The sequence below is a fragment of the Oryctolagus cuniculus genome, chromosome X (genome assembly GCF_051225735.1).
Source record: "Oryctolagus cuniculus isolate XC-2025 breed Fujian yellow rabbit chromosome X, ASM5122573v1, whole genome shotgun sequence".
Classification (NCBI taxonomy): Eukaryota; Metazoa; Chordata; class Mammalia; order Lagomorpha; family Leporidae; genus Oryctolagus; species Oryctolagus cuniculus.
Genome location: NC_142888.1, coordinates 23,725,839 through 23,746,931, shown reverse-complemented (window position 1 = coordinate 23,746,931; position 21,093 = coordinate 23,725,839). Strand labels below are relative to the sequence as shown.

General features: G+C 41.3%; 1 protein-coding gene across 14 annotated transcripts in view; it reads right to left on the bottom strand.

Moving 5' to 3' along the window:
* The window catches only part of SYTL5 (synaptotagmin like 5), a 280,881-nt gene that overhangs the window by 19,053 nt on the left and 240,735 nt on the right, over positions 1-21,093 (bottom strand). For all 14 annotated transcript variants that reach the window (XM_089324968.1, XM_089324966.1, XM_089324962.1 and 11 more), the window contains 4 exons: positions 20,969-21,061; positions 16,084-16,262; positions 13,811-13,910; positions 12,016-12,177 (listed from right to left, as the gene is read on the bottom strand). In XM_089324968.1, the coding sequence (XP_089181094.1) occupies positions 12,016-12,177; positions 13,811-13,910; positions 16,084-16,262; positions 20,969-21,061 (534 nt within the window). The remainder of the gene's footprint in view (positions 1-12,015; positions 12,178-13,810; positions 13,911-16,083; positions 16,263-20,968; positions 21,062-21,093) is intronic.

Here is a 21,093-nt window from a genome sequence, read left to right as displayed (position 1 = left end):
GAAAATTCCAAGTCAACACCATCTCATGGCATGCCATCATTTCCATTATCCAACCAACTTCTTCCCAGAGGAAGACAGTGGAATTCACTTCTATCCTACCAACAAATACAGAATGCTTACATTCTCATAAAGCACTTTTCTAAGTGCCATGGGGACATATAAGACAGAGATTCTACTTTAAATGAGTTTTTAGTCTATCTAGGAAACATATTTGTAGTAGTGGTTAGTATACCCATATTAAATTGACTCATCATATTAACTTGTGTTCTCATCCCCAGTGGAGAGAATTCTCTCTACAAAGACCATGCATATTTGCCCCATAAGTGAAACTGTATACTTAGCTGTGCCAGTCCCCCAAGCTCCTAATGTCATGCATATGTTTGAATGTAATGATATAATTTAGTATCACATAAATTGCTGAGAGCAAAAATACAGCTGTTTCTATAAAAATTAAGTTGAATACTTTAGAATCAAATATTTGATAACAAAGTTGCTATAAGATTATATGTAGGTTTGAAACTATAAAATATTAGAAAAAATCATAAGTGCTTAGAAACTTTTGAATTTGGTTTGGGGATAGAAAATGTCTGACCCACAGGTCATATAATCTCTGCAAAAATAATTTGTTCTGGTCCTGCCACGGCAACAGGAAGTGAGACTCAAAATTCAATAAAATTATTGATGGATAACTTTTAAGTTGATAATTTTATACAGTCCACAACTGATGTTATAAATATCCAAATGGCCCTTGGCAGAAAAGAGCTTTTCCACCCCTGGTTTACATAAACCAAATACTTTGAAAATATTCTTATGTTCTTATTTAAATTTTTCTAAAATGAACCAAGAGACTATTGATGATGATGTGCAAGGGTAGAATTCATGACAGGATGATACGACAGAATTGCAATTACTAAACTCATATTCAAACAAAATTAGTTGTCACTGTGTCAGAAGACTTGTAAATGAATATACATTTGTTGTAAGTTAAAATACATGTTTAAGAAACGCATTAAGTATCTTTAGTTATCAAAACATGCGTGGTACTGCCATAAAAATAGACAGATAAATCAATGGAACAGAAAATAAATCCTAGAAATAAATTAATACATTTATCTTCAATTGATTTTCTTTCTTTTTTTTTTTTTTTTGACAGGCGGAGTTAGACAGTGAGAGAGAGACAGACAGAAAGGTCTTCCTTCCATTGGTTCACTCCCCAAATGGCCACCACGGCTGGCGTGCTGCACCGATCCGAAGCCAGGAGCCAGGTGCATCCTCCTGGTCTCCCATGCGGGTGCAGGGCCCAAGCACTTGGGCCATCCTCCACTGCCTTCCCAGGCCACAGCAGAGAGCTGGACTGGAAGAGGAGCAACCGGGACAGAACCGGCACCCCAACCGGACTAGAACCCGGGGTGCTGGCAACACAGGCAGAGGATTAGCCTAGTGAGCTGCTAAGAACACACAATAGGCAAAGGATAGTCTTTCCAATAAATGGTGTTGAGACAACTGGTTATCCATATGAAGAATGACATTAGATCCTTATCTCACACAATGTACAAAAATCAACTCAAATTGGATTAAAGACAAATATAAGCATAATTTTTCATATTTTATGAAAGCACAAAAACTACTTGAAGAAAACTCCATGACTTTGGATTAGACAATGATTCTTTGGATCATGTCCTAAAACCCAGGCAACAAATGTAAAAGTAGGCAAATGGGATTGCATCAAGCTAATAAGCTTCTGCCCAGCAAAGGAAATAGTCAACTGGTAAACAGACAACCTATGAATGGGAGACAATTTTTGCAAATCATATTGTTGATAGAGTTAATATCTAAAATACATAAGGAACACAAACACTTCAATAGTAAGAAAATAAATAATTAAACAATCAGGAAAGAAAGGATCTTAACAGAAATTTCTCAACACAGTACATATACAATTTAACACTATTCAGCCTTTAAAAAGACAGGGATGAACCTGGAGAACAATATGCTAAGTGAAGTAAAGCAGGAACAAAAATACATTTTCACAATGATCTCACTTATATTGGGAATATAAAATAGTTGAACTCAGGGGGTGAGCATTAGGCCTAGTGTTGAGACATCAATTAGGATGCCTATGTCCCATATCATAGTTCCTGGATTTGAGTTTCACCTCTGCTCCTAATTTTAGCTCCCTGCTAATGTGTACCCAGGGAGGAAGCAGGTGATGACTCAAGCAACTGGGTCCCTGCTACCTACATGGAACACCCAGATTGAGTCCTGATTCCTGGCTTCAGCCTGGCCCAGCCCCTGATGTCGCAGACTCTTGAATAGTGTACAAGTGGATGGAAGATCATTCTCTGTCTACCTCACTCTGTCTCTCAAATAAATAAAAATTTAAAAATCTAAGAAAGTTGAACTCACAAAAATAGAGTAGAATGATGGTTACCAGGGGTTGTAGTGGGAGGTGCAACTGAGAGGCTGTTGGTCAAATGATATAAAGTTTCAGTCAGACAAGAGGGATCAGTTCAAGAGATCTATTGTACAACATGGTGAATAAAGTTCATAACAGTGCATTGTATTCTTAAAAATTGTTGAAAGAGTAGATGTTTAGTATTGTTACCACATTTTTCAAAACAACATGTTGTACATGACACATGATTTTATCCATCAGTTGTAAATGTTAAATGACTATTTTAAAAAGTCCATTTATTTAAGTTCATTTTATCTGAAAAGCAGAGAGAGAGAGAGAGAGAGAGAGAGAGACAGAGAGACAGAGAGAGAGAATGAGAATATGCATCTTTCATCCACTGGTTCACTCCTCAATTGTCCTCAACAGCTGAGCTTAGGTCAGACAAAAGCCAGGAGCCTAGAACTCAGTTCAGGTTTCCCATATGAGTGGCAGGGACCCAAGTCCTGGACCCATTACCTACTGCCTCCCATGATGTGCATTAACAGGAAACTGGAATCAGAACACAGCCAGGATTTAAACCTAGGCACTCTGGTATGGGATGCGGGTGTCCCATGCATAATCTTTTTTATTTTTTTTTATTTTTTTTATTTTTTGACAGGCAGAGTGGACAGTGAGAGAGAGAGACAGAGAGAAAGGTCTTCCTTTGCTGCTGGTTCACCCTCCAATGGCCGCCGCGGCCGGCGCGCTGCAGCCGGCGCACCGCGCTGATCCGATGGCAGGAGCCAGGAGCCAGGTGCTTTTCCTGGTCTCCCATGGGGTGCAGGGCCCAAGCACCTGGGCCATCCTCCACTGCACTCCCTGGCCACAGCAGAGGGCTGGCCTGGAAGAGGGGCAACCGGGACAGAATCCGGCGCCCCAACCGGGACTAGAACCCGGTGTGCCGGCGCCGCTAGGCGGAGGATTAGCCTAGTGAGCCGCGGCACCGGCCTCATGCATAATCTTAACCACTGCACCAAATGCCTACTCTCAATGATTTTAAAATGCATTGGAGGGTATGTGTTTGTATGTGAGTGATTTCTATGATTTTTCTATTAATTGATCTCCTATGGTCTTTTTTTTTTTTTTTTTGACAGGCAGAGTGGACAGTGAGATAGAGAGAGAGAGAGAGAGAAAGGTCTTCCTTTGCCATTGGTTCACACTCCAATGGCCGCCGCGGCCGGCGCGCTGTGGCCGGCGCACCGTGCTGATCTGAAGCCAGGAGCCAGGTGCTTCTCCTGGTCTCCCATGGGGTACAGGGCCCAAGCACCTCCACTGCACTCCCTGGCCACAGCAGAGAGCTGGCCTGGAAGAGGGGCAACCGGGACAGAATCCGGCACCCCGACCGGGACTAGAACCTGGTATGCCGGCGCCTCAAGGAGGAAAATTAGCCTAGTGAGCTGCGGCGCCGGCCTATGGTCTTATTTTCTGGGAAAAGAAGATTTCTCCTATATAGAAAGCTCAATGTCAGACAAATGAACATTTGCTTCAACACAAGTACAAAGAAACTACTGGTTTTGATTTGCGTTTCCCTGACAGCTAGAGATCCTGAACATTTTTTCGGATTTCCTCTTTTGAAAAATGCCTGTTAGAGTCCTTGGCCCATCTCTTAACTGGGTTGTTTGTTTTATTAATATGGAGTTTCTTGATCTCTTTGTAGATTCTGGTTATTAATCCTTTATCGGTTGTGTAGTTTGCAAATAATTTCTCCCATTCCGTCAGTTGTCTCTTCACTTTCCTGGCTGTTTCTTTTGCTGTACAGAAGCTTCTCAATTTGAGGTAATCCCATTTGTTCATTTGGGCTTTGACTACCTATGCCTCTGGAGTCTTTTCTAGGAATTCTTTGCCTGTGCCAATGTCTTGAAGAGTTTCCCCAATGTTCTCGATTAGTTTGATGGTATTGTTGCATAGATTTAGATCTTTAATCCATGTTGAGTGGATTTTTGTGTAGGGTGTAAGGTAGGGGCCTTGCTTCATATTTCTACATGTGGACATCCAGTTTTCCCAGCACCATTTGTTGAAGAGAGTATCCCTGTTCCAGGGGTTGGTTTTAGCTCCTTTGTCGAATGTAAGTTGGTTGTAGATGTTTGGATTGATTTCTGGTGTTTCCTTTCTGTTCCATTGGTCTATCCATCTGTTTTTGTACCAGTACCAGGCTGTTTCGATTAAAACTGCTCTGTAGTATGTCTTGAAGTCTGGTATTGTGATGTCTCCAGCTTCGTTTTTGTTGTATAGGATTGCTTTAGTTATTGGAGGTCTCCTGTGTTTCTATATGAATTTCAGCATCATTTTTTCCAGATCTGAGAAGAATGTCTCTGGTATTTTGATTGGTATAGCATTGAATCTGTAAATTGCTTTCGGAAGAATGGACATTTTGATGATATTGATTCTTGCAATCCATGAACATGGCAGATTTTTCCATTTTTTGGTATCTTCTTCTATTTCTTTAATATTTTGTAATTCTCATTGTAGAGCTCTGACATCCTTGGTTAAATTTATTCTAAGGTACTTGATTGTTTTTGTGGTTATTGTGAATGGGATTGATCTTAGAAGTTCTTTCTCAGCCATGGCATTGTCTGTGTATGCAAAGAAACTACTGGAAAGAGAGAAATTAACTGAGATTGAGATAAGAAGGTGTCCCTTTGCTTATTCCTCAAATAATGAGATGATGACAGATGATGGTAGGTATAGAAGATTAGTCCAGGGGCTGGCGCTGTGGCACAGTGGGTTAAAGCCCTGGACTGAAGCACCGGCATCCCATATGGGTGCCGGTTCTAGTACCGGCTGCTCCTCTTCTGATCCAGCTCTCTGCTATGGCCTGGGATAGCAGTTGAAGATGGCCCAAGTCCTTGGGTCTCTGCACCCACATGGGAGACCCAGAAGAAGCTCCTGGCTTCGGATCGGTGCAGTTCTAGGCATCGCGGCCAATTGGGGAGTGAATCAGCAGATGGAAGACCTGTCTCTCTCTCTCTCTCTACCTCTCTCTGTAACTCTGTCTTTCAAACAAATAAAATAAATCTTTTTTAAAAAAGAGGATTAATCCAAATTGAGCAAGTAGTATTTTCAAAATATACCAGGGGCTATGTAGAACATGTTTAGCAACTGGTACAAAGTCTGATGTGATCGGGGTATACGTACAGGGAGGTAGCAGTGAGGAGTTGGAAAGAAGATGTGTCCTCTGGGTTCCTCAGAAGATTCTAAGGCCTGAATTCCTGTTAGAGTGCTTTCTTAGTTAGGGTAGTACAGAAGCAGTATCAGAAATCAAGGAGGCTTAACAAGGGTATGGAATCAGGCAAAGTTTCATGGACTGAACTTTTGCTCAGTGTTGCAGGGAAGCTCCAGAGATGACAGATCACACCTCATAGCTGTCGCAAGCAGAGGCAAGGGAGTGAGAGTTTTTTATGCTCCTTCGCCCAGCAGTCAACGATCAAGGGGTCTCCCTTCCATTCTCAAGAGACTTAAACACTCAAAGTATTTTTGCTTTCTATATCCACAGACTTAACTCACTCCAGTAGCCTGAGGGCTCCTTTCCCACAAGGACTGGTAGGGGCTAGCTGGTGAGAGTGAAAGCCAGGGGTGTCACATTTATATGAAAATGGGGATGTGAGTAGAGAACTGTCATCCTGAGTTGCTTAAAGAAGGATGGGTCATATCAGGAGGGCACTGAGTGCCAGGATGAGGGTTAGCACTCTCTAAAACCATATCCCAAAGCATCAGGGAACCACTGAGACTAAGCAGGAGTGGGAAAAACATTGGATGCTACCTATTACCTTCTTTTGGAAGAGACAGATCTATTTTCTACAGGAGTAAGACATGTGTAAGGCAGGGTAGTAAATTACAGACAAAAGTATGCTAAAACTACCAAACAAAGAGCCTTTTAGCTAGGTAACAATTTCACAGGAACTTGCATTTATTCTCTGCTTGAAGGCAGAATAAGAGAATGTTTCCTTGGAAAACCATTGAAGCTGATTTTCAAAGGTCCTTGTTTTTCTAGCAGTACCTCCTGGGAAGGCTTGAAAGGCAATTCATACTGACAAACTCTTCATGCTTAACTACCTAGCATGCCTGTCAGGAGAGTAATGAGTTATAGCTAATAAATCATCTCATGTCTGCGGTACAATGGAAGCGATACCATGAAACCACATTTCAGTACATCTGACATCTTGAGTTCTTCCTCTCTCTGTACTAGCCCCTTCTATGGCTTGATGCTATAAGACCAAACACAGATAAAGACAGGTACTGAGAGATTTTTACTAACACAAAGTCAGTGAGCAATAAATCTGACATCCCCACTGCAAAAGGATGCTAGCATTTCTGAAGTGCTTTATAAGGACTATTAATTCTGATCCTTTATGACTAGGGAAATGGGTCCCTGTAGCTCATGTTTCACCTCCTCTGCTGGATAATCTACCAGAAACATTAAATCTCCAGGGCTGCCTATACTACTCCTGCAGTCAATGGGGTGACTACTCCATTGAAATGACTGAGACAGGAGACTGAGAAGGAAGCTACATTTCCTATAGTTTGCTGCTAATCAACTTCATGGACCTCATTTCAGTGTACGGTAAGCCACCAATGAGGCGTGAGGTAGCACCCAGAGCATGCCTTGGCACTGTCTTGCTAAGTTTGAAAGGCATGGCATCTAAGCAAGTCTGAGTGTTCCTCCACCTTTCCTCTGTATCACAGGAAGCTTGGTATAGGAAGATGATGTGGAGCAGAGGCACAAACTTCTGTTGGATTGCCCAGGAACAGGTTCAGAGTTGAGAATTCTTATGCAAATGATGTATTAAGGGTATGCTCACCAGAGAAACTGGGGAAGGGTTGAGGGAAGCAGGGCAGGGATACATACATTCTGAGGCAAAGCTCCCTGGAAAGCAGCTTCAGCCTGATGAGGCAGGAACACTGTGGATTGTAAGTAAAACCTCAGGGAAATTGGCATCCTGGGACTTGATTATTGTTTATAGTCATTGTCTATGTACCTATTGAACAGAGGGCTTTCTACTTTCAATATGTTGATCTCTTTCTATAGAACATTAATCCTATGATTATAAAGTACATTAAAAACACATTTTTGCAAGTTAATAAAAAAAGAGGAGGGAGGGCAGGCGGGAGGTCAGTGTCACTATATTCTTAGAATTGCACCCATAAACTGCTTTTAATCCCTTCTCTTTCTATTAATAAAAACATTAAACAGTAGAACTTCAGGGTTTTTCTCACTCTCAGTCCAGGAAGCAGGTTTTCATACTCTCCCACCTTTCAGTTATTGATGAAGGGTTACCTTGTGGCAGGAGGTACAAAACTCCCAGCATCCTCTGGCTCTCTTTCCAAGTAGGCAAAAAGCTACAGTTACTTGAAGGCAGGCTTCTGAAAGATCTCAGGTGGAGGCTATTGGAGCAAACCTCCTAGCAGACATGGTTAGAAATCTGGTGATGTTTCAGTGTGTTGAGTCAGAGAGATGCAGAGATGTTTCCTTCTATAATAGAAAGGAACTAGCACAGCATAATGTGGAGGTGATTACCATGGGCCCTAAGCTCCTAGGATGTCTGTAAAGGCCTGAGAGAGCTTAGTTACATCATCCCCATCCCCCAAAAGACCTTCAGCTATTTCCAGGAAACCGTTCCCTCCAGACTGGTTTCCAAAGTGCCCCTATATACTTTACCACTAACTCCATGACAGATAAATGAGTGTTATGCACTAAGACACATGCTACTTATCCTTCACCTGTGTCATGTATCACATGATGTCTTGGTCAATTTCTTATGATGATGCTCATTCATAATACACAAAAGTAAACAACTGATAGTAGGCTAAGTCATATGAAGTGCTAGCTTTTATGGCAAGGCTTATAATTCAATTCCAAGAAATTTAATGCTGTAATGATAGAGGATTTGCCATATTTAATGCCAGGGAAATACTATGCTATTGTGGACTGGTTTGTTGTTAATACTGATACTGGACTGTTCTTATCTATCACATTTATATCAGTTATTGGTTTGCAATTAAGGATTTTCAAAATGTGTTTCATTGTCAATTTTACCCATAGCACAAATATAACTCCTAAAGATATTCCATGAGTTAGTTACACCATGTTTCAGACCAACAGATACAAAGCTCCACAACATCTGAGTCTCAGCTTCTTCATCTATAAAATGGGGATAATGATACTTACCTCACATGGTTGGTATAATCGTTAAATGGGAATGATATTGCTATTTATGATGATATGGGGGGCAGCACTTGATTTTGTTGGGAAGCATCTCTAACCATTCTTTTAGTATAACTGCACCTGGGTTTCCTTTCGGGAAATTCTCCCTTCAAAACCAGGGTTTTTTCTGATTGTCTTATGTCAGGCAATACAACTCACCTCCCAAGCCACAGTCATTTGCTCAAGATAGGCAAATGATATAGCTAGAATTAAGAGAATCAGGCCCAGGGTGATGTGATGCCAGGATGAGAGGCTTGCAACCACTGTAGTCATTAGTACCCAATGAAAGATGCCTGGAGCCAATGAGTAAGTCTAACACACTGTGGAACGAACCTGAAAATGAAATCAGCAAAAAGAAGATGGAGACCAAGAGACTCCAAGGCTGTGATAGGATTTGAGCATCTGGTTCAAGCCATGCCCGAACATTATTGGCCAATAATCTCCCTTTATTTTCCTATCAGTATAAGTTGTAGTTTCTGTCATTTGCAATATAAGACTCCTAAGTAAGATGTATACTACCTAGAATTTATTGGGAACTTACAATGTGCTTGATAGAATACTGATAGCTTCACACTGAATGCTTATTTAAATGTCACAGCAGTCCTACCAGCTACACCCCATGATTATATTACAAACGAGAGCTCAAAGGCATGGGTATTGTAGGCAGTCATGAAGCTACTACTGTAGCAACTAAGTCTGATATGAGTCCACCATCTTTATCCTATTTTTTTAGTCTACCTGTATATAAAGAACAATCTTTGGCTACATAGATGTGACCCCTTCCATCTCCTTTTTGACTTAAAAAAGTTCTAGAGAGATTCCAGTAGTTCAGGTACTTTCGTTGTAGATTAGAACATGCTATATTATATTGGTATTTTATTTTTAGATGCAGGTCTGAGATTGTTTTTCTGAATATAACTTAAGATCTGGGCTATGAATCTCCAAAGAAGGAATGCAGGAAAATAGAGAATTTAGTTACTAGTCACTCCCTCGTGTGAGCCAAGACAAGACCAATTCTGCTTATTGGTCTAAATTACGAGAAATATGAAAGGTCTTCCAAAAGTTAAAGGAAAATATGTGTTATGAAGAAAACTAGGAGGGATTCCAAGATGGCTGAATAGAGAAAGGAATACTGCTTTAGGTGAGGGGAAAGTAGTAGCAACAAAGCAGAGAAGTGCATTCCCAGGGGAGAGCTGGAGAGAACGCTGCAGTGGAAACTCTATAGAAAGGAGAGGCACGCTGTGGGTCAGTGCAGACGGTGCAAACGCACAGCAACAAGCGTGGACCCACACATGATCCCTGAAGCCGAGAGCCAGAAGAAGTGCCGGCTTTGGAGAGTGAGGTGAGAGCAGACTGTAGCAGCCGTACCACTGCTGTATTGCCAGAGGGAGAGCCTGGTGGAGCACTTTGTCTTTCAGTCTGGCCTGGAGCCCTAAAGGGGTCCAGGGTACCCACCTAACCTTGTGAAAAAAAGAAGGCACATTTTTTTCTCCCCATCCCCCAAAGAGGGTGCCCGGCAACCAGTGGGGTGATGGCACCATTTTGATACCAGTAGTGGCCGTGGTAGCTCTTGTGTGTGCCTGTGATCTGGGGACTTTACCAGAGTGAAAAATCCGGTTCCCTATTGACTTTGAGTCTGGCTGGGAGGATTGATGGGGGTTGGGAACCCACATACATCTGAGGTGTCCCCAGCCTCTCAATATATCTCAGGCTCTGGGCCTCAAACCATCAAGGCAGAGCACCCACAGGCCACTGGCTCTGGGAACATCTCTGCTCTCTCTGTGGACCAGAAAGGCTATTGGGGTGGAGCAGATCCTCCGCACCTTGTGACTGTGGGAGCCTTGTGTGCTGAGGCTGTGGGAACTTTGTGACTGCATGACAGGATGAAGGGTGTATCTGGGTCTCTGGGCAATCACTGTGTGCGGCACCAGAGGCTCAGAGCTCCCTGATTCCCTGGGGTGCGTCATTGCAGTGGGATCCGTGCTCACAATGAGGACAGCAGAGAACCTTTGTATACTTCATGAGGCAGCGTGGGTGAGTGTCACACCCACTGTGGGCTAAGCCTGGGCATTGATCTCCTTGGAAGGGAGGAGGTGAGAATGTGATTAAGCCAACAGAGGTGATTATACCCTCCCACCTGCTGACAATAAAGGAGATCTACCATGCCCAACTTGAGTGTCAACTTGGATATCATCCCACCCTGGAGCACTGAACAGAGCTCCCTGGGCACACCCAGCACACGTCCCTGGGTGTTCACTGAAAGAGCAGACACTTCACTAAGCTACGGAGGCACAGTTCAAATATAAAAGAAAACAGAGGAGAAAAACAACAAGTATTTCCACAAATGCCTAAAAGTGAGCACAGAAATTTATGAAACAAGAATAAGGAAGATAACATGATTCCCGCAAAGGAACACAGCAACACTTCCATATTAGAATGTGAAGATGAGGAGATTGATGAAATGCCTGAAAAAGAATTAAAAAGATTAATCATAGGATTACTCAGAAGCAATGAGAAGCAAATTCACAAGTTTAAGAAATCCATACATGACATGGAGGAAAAATTTTCCCATGATATTGAGATTTTGAAGAGAAATCAAACTGAAATATTAGAAATGAAGAATTCAGTATGTCAAATAGAAAATACAGTGGAAAGCTTTAACAACAGACTTGGTGAGGCATAAGAAAGAATGTCTGAGTTAGGAGTTACATCTTAGGAAATATCTCCGACCCCCCCCCCCCAAAAAAAAAAAAAGAAGAAGAAATTAGGAAAATTAAAAACACTATTGGAGATCTATGGGATACTATCAAACAATCCAATACATGGGTCTTAGGAGTTCCTGAAGGTATGGAAGGAGGAAGAAGTGAATGGATTAGAAGGCTTAATCAGAAAACTTCCCTAATTTGGAGAAGAAAACCACACATGGATTTCAAAAAAATTTTTTTCATTAAAATAAACTTTTCTTCTAATACCATTTCCATTAAGTTTTTGAAGTTCTCTCATAGAGACAATTTTTTGAGATTTGTCATGCTGTATGGATTTGTTTTTGCCTTTGAGAAAATATAGGCTGTCTCTTTCTAATAGGAGCATATCACGTGTTACTTTTTGTTCTACATGGAGACTTTCAAATGAATAATGAATAAAGTTTGGGTAAGCATTAATAACGCATGTGATTTTATGGCTTACAAGATATAGACAAGGACTTTCAAAGCAAAATTTTGGAACCTTTATTATAATATTCTACAATGTGCTATATTATTCTTTCCAGACTATCATTTGAAATCTCAAAGCTTTCAAATTGTTTAGGTCTGTGACATCAATTTTGCTTATAACTTGCCTCACTGTATAACAGTATGACTAATCTGAAAGCATTTCCTACCTTAGGCTGAAGCACAAACCACTCATCACTTGGATTTTCAAAGTTCCATGAGTCAAAAGGAATCTCCACCTCTCCAAGAAAGCTGTTCCGTCCAAATCGATCATAGTGCCACACTGAGAGCTGCAGAGTTCTTGTTTCCAGCTGGGTGTGGCTGATAGTATACTGCAAATGAGATGTACAACATCTTATACACAAAGAGCCCACAAGGAGGGCTCTTTCTAATTGCATGACAGTTTGAAATTCACTTCCACCATCCTTCAGACTACATGCATCAGTGATATGAACAAAATGAACCCAAAGAGAACAGTGTCTTTTTTTTTACCTTTCTACTGAGGCTTTATTCTATAAATTCATTTTGTGCTATACTAGCGCTGAAAGATATATAAAATAATATTGCAGAAGGAGGATCACCTGCAGGTGTTGTATAAAAACATGAAGTGACAAAATTTATCCCCTATTTCCAATTTTACCTGCTTCCTATTTGCCTAATTTTTCCCACATCTACTTGGTAAGCAGCTCAACATTTACATATATTATTTCTCCAACTTCTTTATCTTACTTTATTCCTAATGAGAATACCTAAAAACAAAAACTACTGACAATGAGAAACTTGCCAATAGCGAACTTCATAAAGCCCAGCCTAAGTGCAGAGGTGAAAAGATATATGAGCAGATGAAGCAGAAAGTGGGTATTGCTGGGCTAGCTTTTCCTTCTCCAGCAGAATGTTACCCATGGCCACATGTTCTCATACCCGCCAACCTTCTGCTTGTTCTATGCCACCACCATCTGGGACACATTTCAGCCTCACTGATTCTTGATCTTGGATTTGTGTCTATTCCTGTCCTCGCTGTTACTGTTTGTGATTAACCTTGGCTCCCTGCTTCCTGAACATACCCTTTAACTGTGTTCATCTGTTCTGTCTGGGCTCATCTTTGCTATCCTGTTATGGCCACTAGACTTACCTTCTGTCTGCATTTATTCATTTTTAGTTTGATCTGCCTTGATATTAGCTCCTGCTTCCACATGTGCCCCTGCTGACTCATGCAGCCTCATGGCTTTCTTCCCTTGTCAACCTCCTCTTTTGCTACACTCTGACTTCATCACTCTGGGCACAAGTCCTCAACTCTTCACAGGATTGGTAATAACTTCAACATTCCATTCTCTGTGGATATTTCTTACTAGGACAGATGGGTCCAGAATTGGGGGGGGTGGATTATTACACTGATGCCCACTGGAAATATAGCTTTCTTTAGGATTGAATCCTGGGTCATATTTTAGCTAAGCATTTTCTCTCTAATGTCTCAAATCTAATCCTGCATCCCTGATGTTCATTAACCATATAGCTAAATTTAGCCAAATTCTGAAATCCTAACAAGAAACAGCACATACTCATGCTGTGTTAGCAGAACAATGAACACGTACAAAGTGACCTGCTATGTTAGTATCAAAATTATGGCAAATTTCTTTTAAGGGGGTCAGAACAAGCAGTTTTCCCAAGGGTGAAACTTTTTCACGAGATGTAGCAGCCCAGATGTCATTTTGCTGGATTATCCTTAAGGTGCAATTTCAGCAGCAGTAGCAGCAGAGAAATAAACGGAGTAAAAATGGTGTACATTTTTTCCCTTAGGAAAAATCTAAGGAAATCAAAGAGAATTACAATAGTTTATTAAAATTCCAGTTTTCTAAAACATATGCAAATCTTGACATGCAAACAAGAGCTTCTCTGTAGTTAATTCTAAACCAATGAGGTTGTGACCAGTATTACAGGAGTTACTACGAGAGGGTATTTATTTACCTTTAGTGTTTCATTGAATTCTGGATTAGTGCCTGTTCTGATTTTGGTCTTGCGCTTATTGTTTCGGGACTTGTCAGGAAGAAGGTATGACTTGACATAACTGTAGATAATAAAAAATGGATGTAGTTATTGGGAAACATCTACTTTGCAAGAAATGCTCAGGGACTCAAGTGAACTAAAGAAGCAAAGGGAATAGGCCAAGAAGTTTAAGACAGGACCAAAGAGAATGTAATTTGTATAACAGGGCACTTTAAAATGTAATGCTGGGCCTTCCATAGGAGAAAAGCGGTAAATTATAGTGGTAAAGAGTGGGGGCTCTGGGGAAAGTGTTGTGGCACAGTGGGTTAAATTGCCACTTAGGACACCCGTATCCCATAATTGAAGTGCCTGCTTCGAGTCACAGCACCGTGGCTGCCAATTCAGCTGCTTGCTAATGTATCCTGGGAAGCAGCAGATGATGGCTCACTCTGCAGTTGGCTGTAACAGCCAGGTCCAGGCCAGGCTGAAGCCAGGATCCAGGAACTCCATCCTGGTCTCCCACCTGGGTGGCAGAGGGTCAACTACTTGGGCCATTGTCCACTGCCTTTCCAGGCACATTAGTAGGAAGCTGGATCAGAAGGGAGTAGCCAGCACTTCGATATGGGCTGTTGACATTGCAATCAGTGGCTTAATGCACTGTACCACAACTGGCACTGACATCTGGTTTTGAATCACTCTATGTCTCCCTGGTTTTGGTGATGCCAAGAATTTATTTGACCTCTCTGTGCCTCAATTTCTTCATCTATAAAACCGGCACACTTACAGTCTCTAACTCATGGAATTGTGAGGATCGTATTGGTTGACACATATAACGAATTGAGATACTATACTACTCAATAAATGTAATCTGTTATCATCAATGGTTTCACAAACTTTTCTGAGGTTCTATGCATCTCCATTCCTAGTCCTGCCTTTTGATGTCAAGGAGTGAATTCAATGGTAATCAGTGAATGAAAGAAAAGGGTAAGAAAGAAGAAACAAAAATAAAAACTGATGTTAAGATAGTAATTCTACCCCAAAACTTGTCTTGGGTTATCTTGGGAGCCTCTTGGAGCCAGGGCATCACAGTAGACTCAGAAATATACAAGATGTAGAGACTGAAATTCACAAGATGCTACCACAGTCCACATCTTCTGGGGCTTTAGATAGCCCCTTTCCATGTTTGTCTAAATCCCCAAAACTAGAATCTGCTCATTTGTCTATCTTAGAATACTTAGAAGCAACTTAACAAAATTGTTTATTGGGCCTAGGTCACGTATCATGATGAAAAGAGTTAACACAGCAGGCCTGAGATCACTATCCTTAAAAATACCTGCTTGCAAAGTTGACCCTTGGGTGGTATCTTGGCACTCAGATTTCAGGATGGTTCCCACCATTCCCAGAACTGATAGAAGTGACTCACAGTGCCTAAACTATTGTACAAAAATATGGCACATGTAAAACAAGTGCTTCCCTTGTGGGAGACTGGAAATTTGGTATATGACCAGACAAATCTCTAATGAGCTTCCTTGGTAGACAACAATGAGCCTGTACTGTCATAACTCCCTGCTGGAGGAATCAAGTGCATCCTGTGGGACTTCATGGGGAGAGGACTCCTGGAAGCTTGAGCGTGCTTTCTTCAGGACATTGACACATGTACCTCTTCCCTTTGGTGATGATTACAACATTTTGGGTGCTGTGAGTACTTCCAGTGAATCACTGAACCTGGTAATATTCTTAGGGACACCTAGCAATGTTCTTGGGAACACCTGACATATATTTATATCTAGCTCCCATCTGATACATCATGGTCCACATCTACCCTTCCAGGTTTACCCCCAGATTCTAAAAGCCTTATAATTGCCCTTTTAGTTAGGTATCAATTGGGTATCGGCTTGGTAATTTTCTCTGGAGGATTTCCCAGAATAAAAATTAACAGGATACTCTTGTACATACTGGATATGCCAACATGTCAGCCTTCTACCTCAAAGAGCTGCCTGAGTATAAACTACAAACAAATCAGACCCTGAATTGTGTTGAATATTGGCTTCTTGAAAACCAAGTAATCAAGGATACAGCCATTACACATGTGTTTCATAGAATATTTAACAGTGTGATATAGGAAGAAAGTGACAATCAACTCTTTGACAAGGCTCTGAATCAAGAGGAATGCTAAAACTCTTCTAAAAAGAAACATACAGACAGACAAAAATGGCAATGATTGGAATAATCTGAGGAACATGCTATGTGCTTACGCATCTGTCCTTTGTTTCTTTTCATCTCCTATGGCTAGATTTCTGCAATTCTTGACAAAAATGTAGAGCCCGCCGGTTTTGTAGCAGTAGCTGATGTGGAGAAGAATTTCCCCACTGACCTTCACGTTGCCATAGTCTCCTGTTTCACTGTAAACACTCATCATGCTGTTAAGGCTGGTCTGGAATAAACATGAAAAACATATTCAGTGTTGTTCTAAGGATCTCTGCACAGAATCTACCCCTTCATTAAATTAAAATTCCTGTTCTTTATAATGAGCAGGTACCTCTAAGGTGAGAGAAGAAAGCAAAAATCACTTGCTTTGTTTGTTTTCCTGGTTCTGTATAAAATACCAGACCAAGAAAAGACAACAGTCTAGTATCATAATTAAGGAAGGCAGGAAACTTGCTGACAGGGCAAATGTTCCTTTTTGGGTTAGTGAATACCCTTTGCTTAGTCCCCTCTAATGAACAGAGGGTCACTGAAGTATTTCCAATCCCATGCCCTCTCCCCATTCCTGAACTTTCTCTTCTTTCACTGGTAAAGTTAAGTTCAGTGTACTTTAAAGATATGAAAAAAGAAGAGTTCATTTCATATTCTGTGCTAGCAGCAGCCATAAGCTTCTATCCCTGACACCCACGAGGATCAGTGCATCAGTTTTTGGGGAGCCAGAGCTCCAGCTTTAAGAAGGACATGCCAGGTGAGCATCATGTACTCACAGCAGACACGATCACCCCCCCCCCCAACTTAGTAGCCACATCTTTGGGAGTCTCTAGAAAATAGTAACATACAAAATAGATCACTGAATAATAAAGTCATGTACCAATCAATCAGTAAATTTTAAAACAGCAGTTGAAATCTACCAGAATGAGTGAGGGTTTTGATAAGGCATTAATGGCATGAGACATATTTTAAATTACATGTTACGAAATTATCCTTTAGCCCTAGAAACAAAAACTCTATCTTTGGGGGCCAGTGCTGTGGTGCAGTGGGTTAAAGCCCCAGTCTACAGCGCTGGCATCCCACATGGGTGCTGGTCCGAGTCTTGGCTGCTCCACTTCTGATCCAGCTCCTGGTTCTATGGCCTGGGAAAAAATTGGAGGATAGCCCAAGTGCTTGGGCCCTTCCACCCATGTGGGAGATCCAGATGAAGCTCCTGGATCCTGGCTTCAGATCAGCTCAGCTCTGGCCATTACAGCCATTTGTGGAGTGAACCAGCAGTGAACCTCTCTGTCTCTACCTCTCTCTGTAACTCTTTCAAATAAATGAATCTTTAAAGAAAACTGTACCTTTGTGATATGAATGTCACAAAAGACTGCCTGGAAGACATAAATGAATGAATGAATGACTCTAATTTTGTAACTCCTGGGAACCACTAGGAATATAGGATTCTGGTGAGTATAAAGGGACCTTAGACTTTATTTTTATTTTTTGCTTTTTAAAATGTATATAAAGAGAACAGATTTCTGTTTTGTTAATCTGTTTTACAGATTTATGTATTTCATATATACAATTTTAAAACCATAATGATACTTTCACCCTCCTTCCTCCTTTCTTTTTTTAATATTTGTGGTAACATACTTTCAATTTAGTTTATAGTCACAGGCTTAATCCTCTACTAAATAAAGAATTCAACAAGTAGAGAGTAGAAAGACCCCTATTCCGAAGGAGTACAGACAAGAGATATAAACAATAATCAAATCTCACCAGCGCCGTGGCTCACTAGGCTAATCCTCCGCCTTGCAGCGCTGGCACACCGGGTTCTAGTCCCAGTCAGGGCGCCGGATTCTGTCCCGGTTGCCCCTCTTCCAGGCCAGCTCTCTGCTGTGGCCAGGGAGTGCAGTGGAGGATGGCCCAAGTACTTGGGCCCTGCACCCCATGGGAGACCAGGATAAGTACCTGGCTCCTGCCTTCGGATCAGCGCGGTGCACCGGCCACAGCGCGCCGGCCGCGGCGGCCATTGGAGGGTGAACCAACGGCAAAGGAAGACCTTTCTCTCTGTCTCTCTCTCTCACTGTCCACTCTGCCTGTCAAAAAATAAAAAAAAAAAAATAAAAAAAAAATAATCAAATCTCAAGCTTAGACTTTCCATTTTTATATGAGAACAAGAATTTTGATAGAATATACATATATATGTATTGCAAAAATGTTATTATATACCTCCAATTGTTCAGACAGGATGCAGGTGGAGTGGCTCCTATCTCTTCCAGGGTTAAGTCAAGGACAAGAGCAAGCTGAGAATTCCATAATTATTAGGAAACTACAGTTTAAAGAGGGCAGTGAGTGAACTAATTTATCTTTCTTATATTAAGATAATGTAATAGAATTTTTGTATATAGCAGATGCCTTTGAGCAGTGCTTTTCAAACTTTAACTGCATATAAACCTCCTGGGCATCTTTTAAAAATGAATATTCTCACTTATCTAGTCTGGAGTGGGCTCTGAGATTCTACTTTAATAACAAACTCTTAGGTCTGCAATTCCCTAAACCACGTGTTGAGGTACCCCAGAGCACCACAGCACACTCACAAGAGCATTACATAATATTTCAACATTTCAAGGGAAATAGAGACATTTATTAGACACCATGCAAACTAGTAACTGGTAGTTTGAAGTGTCAGTATTAAATCATGCTTTTTCTCCACAAACTCTTATCTGTATGAAGTTGAGTTTTTGACAGTTGCTGTAGCAAAAAGCAAGTATATAAAAATCAATGTGGAATGGAAAATTAAAAAAGGTTATGTTCAGATTCCAAGATTTGAGAAATAGGCATGCATATCATATTAGTCAGCAATAGAGACTATTTAGGAATGAAATATAAATGTTACTTTTCAATATAGCTGTGTTTTTTTTTTTCAAATGGATACTAAGTTGTTAGGCTGCAAGTGTTTACTGAGTTGTTTAGACTTAACATATTAATAAATGGACTGGTTAGGTGTTATTTTTGGCCTGTGATTGTCATATTTTGACTATTAAGGGCTTCAAGAATAAGCTCAAGCCCCATCGCATTAGATATGAGAAAACTTTGGCCCACAAACATTATTGCCAGAGTCAAGCCATAAAAGCCATAAAAGCTTTCTAGTCTGAAGCCCTCTCCACCATACTTTATCATCTTCTTTTGTTTATACCACATCTCTCTTCGACCACATCTTTAAAAAGAGTATTCTATAACCAGGGCCCCCCATGTATAGAAAGATATTTTAGAACCCAAGAATTCTAAGGCTTGGGGAAATTAAAGGCAATTATGGCAATTTTACTACTAACAAAACTGTAGACTCTTAACTAAACCAAAGCTGTAATAGAAAACAGAGGTATTTAATCTACAGGTTTTGTTAATTATAAATAATTTTGCACTACGTATCTTTTGACTGGCACTAAGATTCTAACATCTTGTGGATTGAAATACTTGGCCTCTGATAGTCTCATTAATCTTTTAAAAGAGACCATTTGGTTAATTTTAAACAAGTCATAAAAAGATAAATGCTGCAAGAATTTCCTACCTGGTCATATTTCCCAAACTGTGAAATTTATGAAGTATGGTCAGAAAGAAGGAAAAAGAGAAAGGTTGAAAACTCACAGTGTCTGAGTCAGCATCAGGCACATTTAAGTAGTTCCATTTTCTTTCAGATCCTGCTTGAGAATTCTTTAAGGAAGTTATCCAAAGATCAAAAGAAAAGGGGTATTAGAGAAACAGAGATTAGAGGAGCAAAGAAAAAGACTTATAGTCACACAGAAACAGTGAAACACAGGAAACAGGGGCTTCTACATCCTTCGTCTCAAGGAACTTTCTAAAGACTAAAGTAAGAAAAGCCTTTATTCTGGAGGCAGTGTGAAACTATGGATTTTTTTTTTATTTGACAGTGAGAGAGAGAGACAGAGAGAAAGGTCTTCCTTCACTTGGTTCACTCCCTAAATGGCCGCCACGGCCGGCGCTGCGTCGATCCGAAGCCAGGAGCCAGGTGCTTCCTCCTGGTTTTCCATGCAGGTGTAGGGCCCAAGCACTTGGGCCATCCTCAATTGCCCTCCCGGGCCACAGCAGAGAGCTGTACTGGAAGAGGAGCAACCGGGACTAGAACCCGGCGCCCATATGGGATGATAGTGCGGCAGGCGGAGGATTAACTAAGTGAGCCACGGCACCAGCCGGATGGTTCTTGAGTAGGCGAGAAACTGGAATGGGTACGTGCTCTAGGAAGATGACTGGCAGCAGTGTCGACAGTGGTTGGGGAGTTACAAGAACGATGTCAGGTAAATTTGTCAGCAGAGAACTGGAATAATTTATTGGCTTTTGCTGACTGGACTTGATCTAGGGAGTGAAGTGAACTGAAAGCCTGGCTGAGGGGGTGGGCATTTGGCATAACGGTTGAGGTGCTGTTTGGGATGCCCGCATCCTGTAGCAGAGAGCCTAGGTTCACGTGTCAGCTCTGCTTCCTATTTCAGCTTCCTGAACATGCAGACCCTGGTAGGAAGCAGGTGATGGCTCATGCTGTTAGATCAATGCCACCCATGTAGGAGACCTGGATCGAGTTGCTGGCTCCTAACTTTGGCCTGGCACAGCCCTGGCTGTTGTGGGCACCTGAGGAATGAATCAACAGATGGGAGCCCTGCCTGTCTGTCTCTCTGACTCTCAAATAAAAATAAATGAATAAACATTAAAAAACAAAATTGGATGAGGACTGAAGAAGGAGAATGAAGGAATCAGGAACCTTAGAAAAAGCCCACAAAAATTAGACTGAAAAGTACTCTGTGAGCAAAGACAGGCAGGAGCCTACAATGACTTCTAACTCATTAGCACACATTTTTCCAAGAACATTCACATCTCCTTTGGAAATGCACAGAAAATGAACAAGAGAAAGAAGGAACTTTCGCCATGTGCTAGAGAAGTGCTTACCGTAGAGAGGCCACTTGCCAGACTGTGGGTGTTCGCAGAGAACTGAGAGGACACTATGTCCTCAATGCCCTCTTCAGTCTCTTCCAAAGAGTTCTAAGAAAGGAGGGGGAGAAACCAGTAATTTG